General features: G+C 38.8%; 1 protein-coding gene across 3 annotated transcripts in view; it reads left to right on the top strand.

Moving 5' to 3' along the window:
* Positions 1-14,609, top strand: part of ENTPD7 (ectonucleoside triphosphate diphosphohydrolase 7) — a 57,338-nt gene that overhangs the window by 12,074 nt on the left and 30,655 nt on the right. For all 3 annotated transcript variants that reach the window (XM_030941041.1, XM_010356074.2, XM_030941042.1), the window contains 3 exons: positions 6,270-6,475; positions 6,733-6,883; positions 13,337-13,440. In XM_030941041.1, coding sequence (XP_030796901.1) covers positions 6,270-6,475; positions 6,733-6,883; positions 13,337-13,440 — 461 coding nt within the window. The remainder of the gene's footprint in view (positions 1-6,269; positions 6,476-6,732; positions 6,884-13,336; positions 13,441-14,609) is intronic.

Below are 14,609 nucleotides of genomic sequence, written 5' to 3'. Positions count from 1 at the left end.
CAGACCAACAGCTCCATTTTGTGAGCTCTAGGACCAAACCAATCAATACTATTTGATACATGTTTTGGGCAGAGAAACCTGAGAAACACTGTGACACTGTCAAGGTACTATAGATAAGGTACCTATTCTTGAGAAATTTATGGTCTAAACAGGTACAGCAAGCAAATATGAAAGAAATCGTAGGGGCTTATACTGAAATATAAACAGAGAATATTGATGTCCACATTTTAGAACAGAAGGAAGAGGCCTTTTCAAATCATTGTAGAAATTACCAGTCAGCATTGTTGAGTAGAGGCTTTTTAAGAACTGAGAAGCCATGTCCAAGGAGACAGGAGAGGGGAAGGAGTAGGTAGAGAAGCAGATGGATGTTAAAGAGAAAAGGAAGGTTGTATTAGAGCAGTAGTTCTCAGAGTGTTTAGTGGCCCTTGGAGGGTCTCTGAGACACATTTGGGAGTCTGTGAGGGTGAAACTATTTTTATAATAATACTAAAATGTTATTTTGCCTTTTAAAACTATGGTTCAAACATATAAAATTTACCATTTTTAAGTGTACAGTCAGTAGTATTAAGCATATTTACATTGTTGTGAAACAGATCTCCAGAATTTTTTCATCTTGCAGATCATAACTCTGTACCCATTAATGAATTCTCCTTTTCACTCTCTTTCCAGCCAGCTGCTGGTAACTACCATTAAATTTTCTGTTTCTACTTTAGATGCCTCATATAGGTGGAATCATACAGTACTTGTCTTTTTGTGCCTGGCTTATTTACTTAGCATAATATCCTGAAGATTCATCTGTGTTGTAACATGTGACAGGATCTCCTCCTTTTTTGGGGGGGGGGGAACTACATTTCTTAATTTTTTTTAATTTAATTTTTTTAAATTTATTATACTTTAAGTTCTAGGGTACATGTGCATAACGTGCAGGTTTGTTACATATGTATACTTGTGCCATGTTGGTGTGCTGCACCCATCAACTCGTCAGCACCCATCAGTTCGTCATTTATATCAGGTATAACTCCCAATGCAATCCCTCCCCCCTCCCCCCTCCCCATGATAGGCCCCAGTGTGTGATGTTCCCCTTCCCGAGTCCAAGTGATCTCATTGTTCAGTTCCCACCTATGAGTGAGAACATGCGGTGTTTGGTTTTCTGTTCTTGTGATAGTTTGCTAAGAATGATGGTTTCCAGCTGCATCCATGTCCCTACAAAGGATACAAACTCATCCTTTTTTATGGCTGCATAGTATTCCATGGTGTATATGTGCCACATTTTCTTAATCCAGTCTGTCACAGATGGACATTTGGGTTGATTCCAAGTCTTTGCTATTGTGAATAGTGCCGCAATAAACATACGTGTGCATGTGTCTTTATAGCAGCATGATTTATAATGCTTTGGGTATATACCCAGTAGTGGGATGGCTGGGTCATATGGTACATCTAGTTCTAGATCCTTGAGGAATTGCCATACTGTTTTCCATAATGGTTGAACTAGTTTACAATCCCACCAACAGTGTAAAAGTGTTCCTATTTCTCCACATCCTCTCCAGCACCTGTTGTTGCCTGACTTTTTAATGATTGCCATTCTAACTGGTGTGAGATGGTATCTCATTGTGGTTTTGATTTGCATTTCTCTGATGGCCAGTGATGATGAGCATTTTTTCATGTGTCTGTTGGCTGTGTGAATGTCTTCTTTTGAGAAATGTCTGTTCATATCCTTTGCCCACTTTTTGATGGGGTTGTTTTCTTCTTGTAAATTTGTTTGAGTTCTTTGTAGATTCTGGATATTAGCCCTTTGTCAGATGAGTAGATTGCAAAAATTTTCTCCCATTCTGTAGGTTGCCTGTTCACTCTGATGGTAGTTTCTTTTGCTGTGCAGAAGCTCTTTAGTTTAATTAGATCCCATTTGTCAATTTTGGCTTAAGTTGCCATTGCTTTTGGTGTTTTAGACATGAAGTCCTTGCCCATGCCTATGTCCTGAATGGTATTACCTAGGTTTTCTTCTAGGGTTTTTATGGTATTAGGTCTAACATTTAAGTCTCTAATCCATCTTGAATTAATTTTCATATAAGGAGTAAGGAAAGGATCCAGTTTCAGCTTTCTATTTATGGCTAGCCAATTTTCCCAGCACCATTTATTAAATAGGGAATCCTTTCCCCATTTCTTGTTTTTCTCAGGTTTGTCAAAGATCAGATGGCTGTAGATGTGTGGTATTATTTCTGAGGACTCTATTCTATTCCATTGGTCTATATCTCTGTTTTGGTACCAGTACCATACTGTTTTGGTTACTGTAGCCTTGTAGTATAGTTTGAAGTCAGGTAGCGTGATGCCTCCAGCTTTGTTCTTTTGACTTAGGATTGTCTTGGCAATGCGGGCTCTTTTTTGGTTCCATATGAACTTTAAAGCAGTTTCTTCCAATTCTGTGAAGAAACTCATTGGTAGCTTGATGGGGATGGCATTGAATCTATAAATTACCTTGGGCAGTATGGCCATTTTCACGATATTGATTCTTCCTATCCATGAGCATGGTATGCTCTTCCATTTGTTTGTGTCCTCTTTTATTTCACTGAGCAGTGGTTTGTAGTTCTCCTTGAAGATGTCCTTTACATCCCTTGTAAGTTGGATTCCTAGATATTTTATTCTCTTTGAAGCAATTGTGAATGGAAGTTCATTCATGATTTGGCTTTCTGTTTGTCTGTTACTGGTGTATAAGAATGCTTGTGATTTTTGCACACTAATTTTGTATCCTGAGACTTTGCTAAAGTTTCTTATCAGCTTAAGGAGATTTTGGGCTGAGACAATGGGGTTTTCTAAATATACAATCATGTCATCTGCAAACAGGGACAATTTGACTTCTTCTTTTCCTAACTGAATACCCTTTATTTCTTTCTCTTGCCTGAGCAACTAATCTTTAAGAAACGCTACTTGTTGAATTTTAGTATAGTATCAAAGAAGAATATTCAGGATGATCTGAAAGGGCTGTTTAATACTCCTCCTGTTTCCAACAGTGTGTCTGTGTGAGGCTGGATTTTCACACAAATGCTTCAATTTGTGTGAAAATTGAAAATTTTCAATTTTCAATATTGTTTTGATATATTGTAACAGATTGAATACAGAAGTAAATGCGAGAATCTAGGGTCTTCTGTTAGTTTGACTATTAAACATATTTGCAAAATTATAAAACAATGCCACTCTTCTATTTTTTGTTTTAGAAGATATGCTTATTTTTATAAAAATATATTTATATGTAATGAATTTATTTTATTTAAATGAAATAAGTACTTAACATTTTTATGTTTTATTTTCTAATATAGTAAATATAGATAGATATAACCTATATCTACGAAAGCTCTTTGGGGTTCAATAAGCTTTAAGATTATAAAGGAGTCCTAAAGCCCCCAAATTGAGAACCAGTGCACTAGAGAAAAGTTATTCATTATGCAGAAGGGGATGGGATTCAGAATCTTGCAAGAGACAAGCAGAGTGGGTGGTTTTCAGAGAAGGGAAGCAGGAAGATTCTGTGAAGCATGTGAAATAGAAAGATTGCTGTAATTGGAAATGAAAAGTCACTTTGGAATGGGGGTGGATTATCTTGCCTGTTTCTTTTTTATCTTTGGCCTCTTGTGAGGTCAGTATTTGCAAGAGTTCTGTGACTTGAACCCAGACTTTTGCCCAGCTCTCCTGTGATAGAAGTGAGCTGTTGCTAGTTGATTGGTGGATTCTAGCCCAGTTAAGCCCAGTGATTTGATTAGAATGGGAAGATATGTGGTGAAATGGAATCTTTAGGATTAGAAACTTTGTGTTTTGTAACAGATTTTTACCATCTGCTTCATTTCCCTCAACTCACTACTATTTCAGATCCAGAAAAAAGCTACCTACCCCTACTCTCAGTAATAATTAACAACATTATACTGAAGCTTAGTTACCTGCTCTTCTCTTTTTTAAAAAAAAATGTATTTTGCATTGTAGTATAGGAAAGGTACTCTACTTTTTAATTTCAGAATTATTTCTACATGCTCTTCTTTTTATCAAGTTTGCTTTTCTGCCCAAATAAGGAACTGTGTGGTTTGTCTAACAATGTGAAATCACCAATAAACACTGGCTAGATTGGTTTCAGGAGCATGATGTATGGTTTATTATTCTGATTGGGGCTGGGTTTACTGTGAAGCTAATGATCCCTATACCTTAAAGCCCTTCACTTACATGGGCTTTTTTTCTATTTGTAATGCTGAATCTTGTTTTTAAAAGAAGGCTTTCCAAATTTTGTTAGCTTCAGACATCACAAAAACTGGTTCTGAGGGGTTCTGTGTAAGAGCCTTGCAGATCTAGGAGTTGGCTTTAAAGACAATGTTGGATGAGCAGAGCAGATAACTTTTTTTTTTTTTGAGACGGAGTCACGCTCTGTCACCAGGTGAGAGTGCAGTGGCATGATCTCGGCTCACTGCACCCTCTGCCTCCCAGGTTCAAGCGATTCTCCTGCCTCAGCCTCCTGAGTAGCTGGGATTACAGGCTCCTGCCACCATGCCTGGCTAATTTTTGTATTTTTTGTAGAGATGGGGTTTCACCATGTTGGCCAGGCTGGTCTTGAACTTCTGACCTCAGGAGATCCACCCACCTCAGCCTCCCAAAGTGCTGGGATAACAGGTGTAAGCCACCATGCCCGGCCAAGTGCTCAGAAGTATTTTAATCAACTCTTAGTCTTCTTTATTTTCTGAACTTTTAAGCCTTTTTCCTCAGAGTCATCTACTATTTGCTTTCCCAATGATTATTCTGTTAACAACAGCGGCAGCACAGTTCTGCTATGTGTATGATCTCTGTGAGGGTAGATACCCTTCACTCTCCTTGTCTTACAGATGAGAAAACAGTCTGAGAGGAGTTTATTAACTTGCTTAAGGTCACACAGCATAGAAAGCAATAGAGCTAAGATTCAGACCTTGATGTGTTTCATGGAACACCTTTACTTGTTTCATCTTCCTTATGTCAGCCAGCCAGATATCTTGGAATGAGAATCTGAAAAAATTCCAACACAAAATACTAATGTCCTAGGGGCCAGGAAGAATTATGTTTTTAAAGTGTAATTTATTTTTTAAACTTGGTGGTAGGTACACAGGCATTTGTTTTATTGTTATTCTTTATACCCTATACATGTTTTATGATCATTCTTTTTATATTTATAAAATATTTAGGCCAGGCGCAGTGGCTCACGTCTGTAATCCCAGCACTTTGGGAGGCTGAGGTGGGCGGATCATGAGGTCAGGAAATTGAGACCATCCTGGCTAACACGGTGAAACCCCGTCTCTACTAAAAATACAAAAAATTAGCCGGGCGTGGTGGCGGGCGCCTATAGTCCCAGATACTTGGGAGGCTGAGGCAGGAGAATGGCATGAACCCAGGAGGCAGAGCTTGCAGTGCGTCGAGATTGCGCCACTGTACTCCAGCCTGGAAGACAGAGCAAGACTCCATCTCAAAAAAAAAAAAAAAAAAAAAAGAAAAAATATATATCTATAAGATTGTAGAAAAGAATAATTACTGTTTTTATGAATTACATTTTTAGTTAATGAAATTCTAGCAATATAAATACAAAACAAAAAGCAAAAAAGCAAAACCAAAAAGTCCAATCAAAAATATCACCACTCAGGCCAGGCGCAGTGGCTCATGCCTGTAATCCCAGCACTTTGGGAGGCTGAGGGAGGAGAATCGGTTGAATTTGGGAGGCAGAGGTTGCAGTGAGCTGAGATCGTGCCAGTGTGCTCCAGCCTGGGTGACAGAATAAGACTCTCTCAAAAAACCAAAAAAACAAAACAAAACAAAATCACCTCCCAGAAACACATTACATGAGAAATCGTTCCACAATATTCTGGATGCATCTATACAGAAAGAAAAAAAGTGATTAAGATTGTCTCAGTTATCTAGTGTGTGTAACAAGCTACCCCACAACTTAATGGCATATAACAAAAAAATAGTTATTTATTCAGGCCTACAAGCTCTAATGCTTGAAAAAAGATTGCTACCTCAGCCAGTTTCAGAGCTGCCCCCACACACGGGGACATCTTTTAGTCATCTAATTTCAGTGGCCTCTAGGCAAGCGAACCAGCTATTGTCTCAGGCACATCAGTAAATCTGTCAATATTGCTTCACTTATTGGTTAGGACTGGTAGTCCCATGCGCCTGGCACATGTAGGCACTTAATGAAGATTCCTGAACAAATGAAGTGAGGGTGCCTTTCATGGACCTGACTGCTTAGCACTGATTTCTCTTTTTGCCTGACTTAGGTATTTGGCTCGAGTAGGGGACCTTGAAGCTACTGACACTGAAGACCCAAATCTGAATTATGGACTTGTTGTTGACTGTGGCAGCAGTGGTTCCCGGATTTTTGTTTATTTCTGGCCAAGACATAATGGGAACCCCCATGACTTGCTGGACATCAAACAGATGAGAGACCGCAACAGCCAACCAGTGGTTAAAAAAATCAAGCCAGGTACTCATCACATCAGAATATATTTTGTCAATCTCTTTTAAGGCATGAAAGAGGACAGAAAAGAAGGAGAAAGCAAGCTACCCTTTTCTTCTTGAGAGTCTGGATAACGGGAGGGATGTCTCATTCATTGTCACCCCCTACCTCTCAAATAAATAATGTTTAGGACCTTAAGGAGAACCTTATAGGGTATCAGTTTCCTGAGTCTTATGTGAGCTGCTTTTTAAAGAAACTTTTTTGTTTGTTTGTTTTAACTTAAGGAATCTCTGCAATGGCAGACACTCCAGAACATGCCAGTGATTACCTTCGTCCTCTGCTGAGCTTTGCTGCTGCTCATGTGCCCGTGAAGAAGCACAAGGAGACCCCCCTTTACATCCTCTGCACAGCAGGCATGAGGCTTCTCCCTGAGAGGTGAGATGCAGCATCCAGAAAACACAGGAAAACGGTGGCATGAGAGATGAAAGGCCAGTTTCATGCACTGTCCTCTGTGGTTCCCTGGTCTATATCCCTAAACCCAATTATGACACAGTCATTCATTCCCAACTTCATGTCATTTGCTGCTTTGGGATCAATATCTATCTGGGATGACTATAGTGATTCTTAGTTTGGATTGAGGGTTGGGAGTAGTGGCGATGGTAATAGATTTGGATCATTAGGCACATAGAGAACATAATTAGAGAATGAATTAGGAGGAGGGTCACCTGATGACCTTGATACCTAGGGACTAATTGGAGATCTCTGATAGGAACACTACTTTCTCTGTAACTCTGCCTAGAACCCTGGCGATAACTGGGGAGTCCCTCCTCTTGCTGCTCCTGCAGAGCTCAGTCTCCGTTGCCTTACGCCAGTTTTCTCAGCCCCAGCCAGTCACGTCATTTCCACTTGACCTTGGCAATTCAGCCTGACACCTTGCCACTTGATCCCTCTTCCTGCATTAGAGATAGAGGAAGAGAAGTCTGTATTTAAGCCAGTCTCCTCCTTGTTTGTGATTTCTCTCCTTTGGTACCACCTTGACCTGTCCATACTTATATAGGCCTGAGGTAAGAATGAGCTCCCTGAACTTTTTTTTTAAAATGATTTTTTATTTTATTGTGGTAAGAACACTTAACATGAGATCTACCCTCTAACCAGATTTTTTTTTTTTTTTTTTTTTTGAGACAGGGTCTGCTTTGTTGCCCAGGCTGGAGGGCAGTGGTGTGATCACAGCTCACTGCAACCTCTGCCTCCCAGGTCCAAGTGATCCTCCCACCTCAGCCTCCTAAGTAACTGGGACTACAGGTGGGGACCATCACACCCAGCTAATTTTTGTGGACCCAGGGTTTCACTATGTTGCCCAGGCTGGTTTAGAACTCCTGAGTTCAAGTGATCCGCTTGCCTCACCCTCCCAGAGTGCTGGGATTACAAGCGTCAGCCACCATGCCCAGCCCAACACATTTTTAAGTATGCAATACATTATTGTTGACTATGTGTACAGTGTTGTACAGTGGATCTTCAGTGCTTATTCATCTTGCTTAACTGAAATGTTTGCCTATTTATTTCCTTTAGCATTGTCCTTAGCGTTCATCTGCCTTGTCACATATTGCAGAATGCCCTTTTTTATTTAAAAAAGTCTAAATAGTATTCCACTGTGTGTATATACCATGTTTTCGTTACATATTCATCTGTCAATGAATATTTAGGTTGTTCCCATGTCTTGGTTATTGTAAATAATGCTTCATTGAACATGGGAGGGCTCATATCTCTTTGAGATCCTGATTTTAAATCTTTGGAATAATTAGCCAGAAGTAGGAATGCAGGATCATATGACAGTTTAATTAGTTATTTATTTATTTACTTTTTGAGACAGGGTCTCACTCTGCTGCCCAAGCTGGAGTGCAATGGCATGATCTCGGCTCACTGCAACTTCCACCTCCCAGGCTCAGGTGATTCTCCTACCTCAGCCTCCCGAGTATCTGGGACCACAGGCATGCGCCACCATGCCTGGCTAATTTTTTTTTTTTTGAGACAGAGTCTCGCTCTGTCGCCCGGGCTGGAGTGCAGTGGCCGGATCTCAGCTCACTGCAAGCTCCGCCTCCCGGGTTTACGCTATTCTCCTGCCTCAGCCTCCCGAGTAGCTGGGACTACAGGCGCCGCCACCTCGCGCAGCTAGTTTTTTTTTTTTTTTTGCATTTTTTTTAGTAGAGACGGGGTTTCACCGGGTTAGCCAGGATGTTCTCGATCTCTTGACCTCGTGATCCGCCCGTCTCGGCCTCCCAAAGTGCTGGGATTACAGGCTTGAGCCACCGCACCCGGCAGCCTGGCTAATTTTTTGTATTTTTTTGTAGAGATGGGGTCTTGCCATGTTGCCCTGAATGTTCTTGAAGTCCTGGGCTCAAGCAGTCTGCACGTCTCAGCCTCCCAAAGTGCTGAATTACAGGTGTGAGCCACCGTACCTGGCCTCTATGTTTAATTTTTTGAGGAACCTCTGTACTGTTTTGCAGAGTTGCTGTACCATTTTGCATTCCCACCAACAGTATGCAGAGTTTCCAATTTCTCCACAGCCCTGCCAACACTTGTTGTCTTTTGTTTTTTGGATAACAGCCATCCTGACAAGTGTGAGGTGATATATCATCGGGGTTTTGATTTGCATTTCCCCGATTACTAGGGATGTTGAGCAACTTTTCATATTCCTGTTGGCCATTTCTGTGAATAGAGAAATGTTTACTCAAGTCTTTAGCCCATTTTTACATTGGGTTAATAGGGTTTTTGCTGTTGAGTTGTAGGAGTTTCTTAAATGTTTTAAAGATTAACCCCTTACCAAATGTATAGTTCGCAAATATTTTATCCCATTCTGTAGCTTGCCTTTTTACTCTGTTGATTGTTTCTTTTCCTGTACAGAACTTTTTAGTTTGATATAGTCTTACTTGTTGATGTTTTATTGCCTGTGCTTTTGCTGTCATATCAAAGAGACCATTGTCAACCTTAACTTTAGAATTCATCCTCCTGGAATGTTCATGGTCTCATAGGCATCAGGTGTTTCCTTATTAGCTTAAATATTTTCCCTTGGTCAATAGCAGTGTTTTTTTTTTTTTTTTTTTTTTTTTTTACAACGTTTAAATTTTATAGTTGGCTTTCTTTCCTTAAAACAACAGCAAACAACAAAAACCTCAGCCATACATGTAGGGCTCCACGGCTTATGTCAGACATGCAGACAACATAACATATAGCAGCAATGCTTCTTTCAGTGGACTTTTTTTCACAGTTACTGGTTTACTGACTGGTTTACTGTCGAGAAGCAGATTATTTATATAGCCATTTGTCAACATGAAAGGTTTTTTAGTTCCCTTATTGCCCCATACATTTCAGTCTTTAAAAAATTTTTTGTTTTGTTTTTACTTATTTGTAAAACCAAACTTTAAATATTGTAACTGCAACCTTACCTCCTTAAAGGAAATCTTAAAAATGAACAAAACAAAACAATACAACTTACAACCCTGCTACCCTATCAAAACTGTTTCATTTTGTTGTTTTCCTTCCTCTTTGTTCACATATATGTAATTTCCACAAAGTTGCAATCATACTGTGCATGCAATTAAGAATTTTTATGTGACATGGGTGATATTCATATTGTTCAAAAATTTTAGAAACCCTGGGAAGAATATACATGACACAAGAGCAGGTGCCCCATTACAAAGTCTATGAAAGGCCAAGGAAAGGGGAGGGAGGCCAGAGAAAAAGCTGACTTGGAGGTTAAAAAGGCAGAATTGACCAGCTGAGCTGGGCAGAGGAACCCACTTGGTAGTTTGGCTACCTTCAGTGTGTTTGGAGCAAAGGAGATTGTTGCCTCACCTCCTGGCACTGTTCAGTATTACCTCTGTCAAAGAAGTTTCCATCCAAATAAAACCCACTGTGTAGCTTCACCTTATTTGTCTAAGATGTTAGTTGTCAATGTGGAAACTCTGAATATTAACATTTATTGTATCTTAAGAGTTTTTAAAGAAATTTGCCTTTTTTTTTCTTTTTCTACTTGTTTTCTGGTCACCTCTCTAAATAATACATCTGTTCTGGGCTTATGAAATAATTGCTGCTTCTAAGTCCAAGCTAATTGTTGGCATAGATGTGACTATCAGCACAAAAATCTGTTTTGTGTGATTAATGCTTTGCTAATTTATTAGCATTTGTAAGCAGATTCAAAATAGGGTTGAATCACTTAGACTATATTTTTAATTTATTAGCATTTAGTTTTATTTCTTTGCCAAAGGCCTGGACAAACAGAATTTTTTCTACCTCCCTTTTATTTTGCAGTTTTAAAAAAATCCCTTAAAAATTACAATATAATACAAGGTGGTGTTTAATAAAATAATAATTTTTGTTTTAGGAAATTTCACATGTGTATAAAAGTAAAGAGAACAGTGCAGTAAATCCCCATTTACCCACCACCCAGCTTGAACAATTATCAGCATTTTGCCATTTTAAAAGCATTTTAAATAAAGAAACTATATTGAATTTTAGAAAATGAAAGCTTTATCCTGTCACTGTGTATACGTGAAGAATGATTTGGGTTTTTGTTTTTTTTAGCATAAATGGAATCACATTATACATACTGTTTTGTAAAATGTATTGGACATCTTTTATTTTTTCATGTCTATACATGTAGATATAAGTAGACTTCATTTTTTTTAACATCTGTATAGCATTACATTACATGGCTGTGCCATAAGTTATTTAACCAATCCCTATGATATGGTATTTCCAGTTTTTCATTGTTATAAATAATTTTCATCATTATAAATAATGCAGTATTTTTCTTCTTTATTTTCTTGTCTGATGATTTCCTTGGAATTAATTTCTAAAAGTATGACAGCTGGATCAAAGGTTAAACACATTGAAACATTTTGAAACATGGTCCTGGATTGCCCTTTAGAAAGGTTGTACTAGTAATTTATTTATTTACTTAGTGAAGATGGAGTCTCCCTCTATCATACAGGCTAGAGTGCAGTGGCATGATCTCTGCTCCCTGCAACCTCCACCTCCCGATTCAAGTGATTCTGCTGCCTCAGCCTCCCAAGTGGGATTACACGTGTCTGTGACCATGCCTGGCTAATTTTTGTATTTTTGGTAGAGACGGGTTTCACCATGTTGGCCGGACTGGTCTCAGACTTCTGACCTCAGGTGATCCACCTGCCTCAGCCTCCCAAAGTGCTAGGATTACAGGCATGAGCCACTGCACCTGGCCTGTACTAGTAATTTGCATAGCTAACGGCAACATATGTTGGTGCCCATTCTTCCATATCATTGCCAAAACCAGCGAACCCTATCTTTGAGGATTTTAGAAGCATATCCAGTAGGGACAGAAGAAGACCCATTCTTGGTCCCCATTTGAAATTCTTATTGGAAGAATTTAATATGTATAACAATAAACTTTTGAAGAAACTATACTTGACATTATATTGGAAGATTATTACTTCAAATATAGATCTTCACTTTGAAGTGCTAACAACAGTCTTCATCAAGTAGTACTGACAACTGTCTGAGCCAGTAGAATATTTTTGTAATGAATAATTTTTTAATCCAAGATAATTTATCTTATTTTAACTAACATTTTCTCTAGATTCATATTACTTCTACCTTTGTTTCTTTGCTTTCCTTTGCTTGATAATACTGATTACATGCTTAAAATGTTAGAGGAAAGACAACCCTATAGATACGAAGTTTCAAATGTTTTCCCCAAATTGGAAATGTTGTTATGTCCTCTGGATTTTGATCCTGAGCTAGGGTTTTCAAATGGTAAGATTTTGACAATGAAAACAAAATCAACCCTTGAAATAAGGAAAAGGAGATTAAAAAGTTAATTGTGGCTGGGCAAGGTGGCTCACGCTATAATCCCAGCACTTCAGGAGGCTGAGGCAGGTGAATCACCTGAGGTCAGGAGTTAGAGACCAGCCTGACCAACATGGTGAAACCCCATCTCTACTTAACTAATTAATTAATTTACGAGACCATCCTGGCTAACACGATGAAACTCCATCTCTACTAAAAATACAAAAAATTAGCTGGGCGTGGTGGCACATGCCTGTAGTCCCAGCTACTCAGGAGACAGAGGCAAGAGAATCACTTGAACCAGGGAGGCAGAGGTTGCCTCCCTGGAATTAATTCCTCCCAGGAATTAATTTTGTAAATTAATTCCTTAATTTACGAAATTCGCCAAGGGTGGTGGTGCACGCCTGTAACCCCAGCTATTTGGGAGGCTGAGGCAGGAGAATCACTTGAACCTGGGAGGCAGAGGTTGCAGTGAGCCGAGATCGCACCATTGTACTCCAGCCTGGGCAACAAGAGTGAAACTCCGTCTCAAAAAAAAAAGTTAATTGTTAGCTTATGTAAAGGATTATATTAAAACTTGTGGAACCAACAGTACCTCTTGTGTGGTAATGTGAAGCATTGTTTCTGTGTTGTGTAAGATTTGAGGATGAGATTGTGTTCCTTAATTTAACATCTTTGTTTTACAGGGTGAGGAATAATGTAATTACTTCAATTTTATAGGTTATGCAACTTGGCTGCAGTTTCCTGTGGCGTATTTGTACTCAGCCTGTGAGAGTCATAGAACCATAGTCTCATAGTCTCATCTTTTAACACTCTTTGAATAATAACATCGTATAAGGGGAAAGTATCACTATTACCATGTTGCCTTTTAGGTAGGAGGATATACCTCGAGGCAGTTTAAACTTTTAAAATCAAAGGCGATACCAAAAAGAAGCAGGGCTGGACGAGTAGATGAGGTAGGTGAACAGTGAGGTCACGACAAGGCTAAGTAGAAGGACAAGTTGAGGCAGTTTATGAGAAGAGAGTTTAGTGACTAACTTTGGGATTTTTTGTTCTTTCTTGCAGGAAGCAGTTGGCTATCTTGGCTGACCTAGTGAAAGATTTACCACTGGAGTTTGACTTCCTCTTTTCACAGTCTCAGGCAGAAGTGATCTCTGGGAAGCAGGAAGGTACTGGGCCTTAAGGGGTGCAGCTGGTTCATCTCTAAGCCAACCACGGCACAGCCTCTCTAACGGGTGTTTAGAATTATTCTATATATCTGATTTTAATTTTTCTGCCAATAATTTTCTTGATTCTGCTATATAGTTGATTCGATTATTTGCATATTTTGCATTGGCATCTGTTTTAGAGTGCTCCTTCTGGAAGTCAAAAATGTGTATCTCTTTTTAACTTAGTCCTGTGTTTATAAGAATGTATTAGTATTTAATGATTTCAACTGGATATTTGGTTAGCTAACTATACTTTTGAAAACATATATCGTTCTAGGAGTTGTATTGAGTTTGTCAAAGTCAAATGTAAAGTAAATTATTAAAGTAAGGAGAAACTTTAATTTCAAGGGATGATCAGAATGAGTTACTTTTGTTTTGTTATGCCTTCATTGCAATTACTATGCAGTATTGATAATTCCCTGGAATCTCACACTATTGGGTTTGTACTTTTAGAGTGAGTATGTGTTCTCATGTAGCCAAATGTGGCCAGTTTGATGAATTATATTTCCGTTTCTTATAAACGAGAAGGAGGTCTTATATGTCTTCTAGTTGCAGACATATACATGGGAAAAGATTTACCTTTTAAAATTTCAGTATTGCATTTTTCAGTTGTAAAATTTCTATTTCGATCTTCTTAATATTCTATTTCTTTTCTTTTCTGTTTCTTTGCTGAGACCTTCTATCTTTCCATTCATTGTAAGACTGCTCATATTTCTTGGTTATATGGTTGCTCTAATATCTTTGATAATTCCAATATATGTGTCATCTCAGAGTTGGCATCTTTTGGTTGTCTTTTCTCTTGTAAGTTGAGATTTTCCTGGTTCTTTGTATGCCAAGTATTTTTATATTCTAACCTGGACGTTTTGAATATTACATTATGAGACTCTGGGTCCTATTTCAATCAAAGAGAACATTGTTTTTTTTATTGTTTTAGGAGACAGTTGATCTCGAGTTCTGACCTGCTTTCTGTGGGCCGTGATTCTTTTTTCTTTTTGAGACAGAGTTTCATTCTTGTTGCCAAGGCTGGAGTGCAATGGTGTGACTTCTGCTCACTACATTCTCTGCCTCCCAGGTTCAAGCGATTCTCCTGCCTCACCCTCCCAAGTAGCTTGGATTATAGGCATGTGCCA

This window comes from Rhinopithecus roxellana, chromosome 11, assembly GCF_007565055.1.
Source record: "Rhinopithecus roxellana isolate Shanxi Qingling chromosome 11, ASM756505v1, whole genome shotgun sequence".
In the NCBI taxonomy this organism is placed as follows: Eukaryota; Metazoa; Chordata; class Mammalia; order Primates; family Cercopithecidae; genus Rhinopithecus; species Rhinopithecus roxellana.
This window is presented reverse-complemented; position numbering and strand designations above follow the sequence as displayed.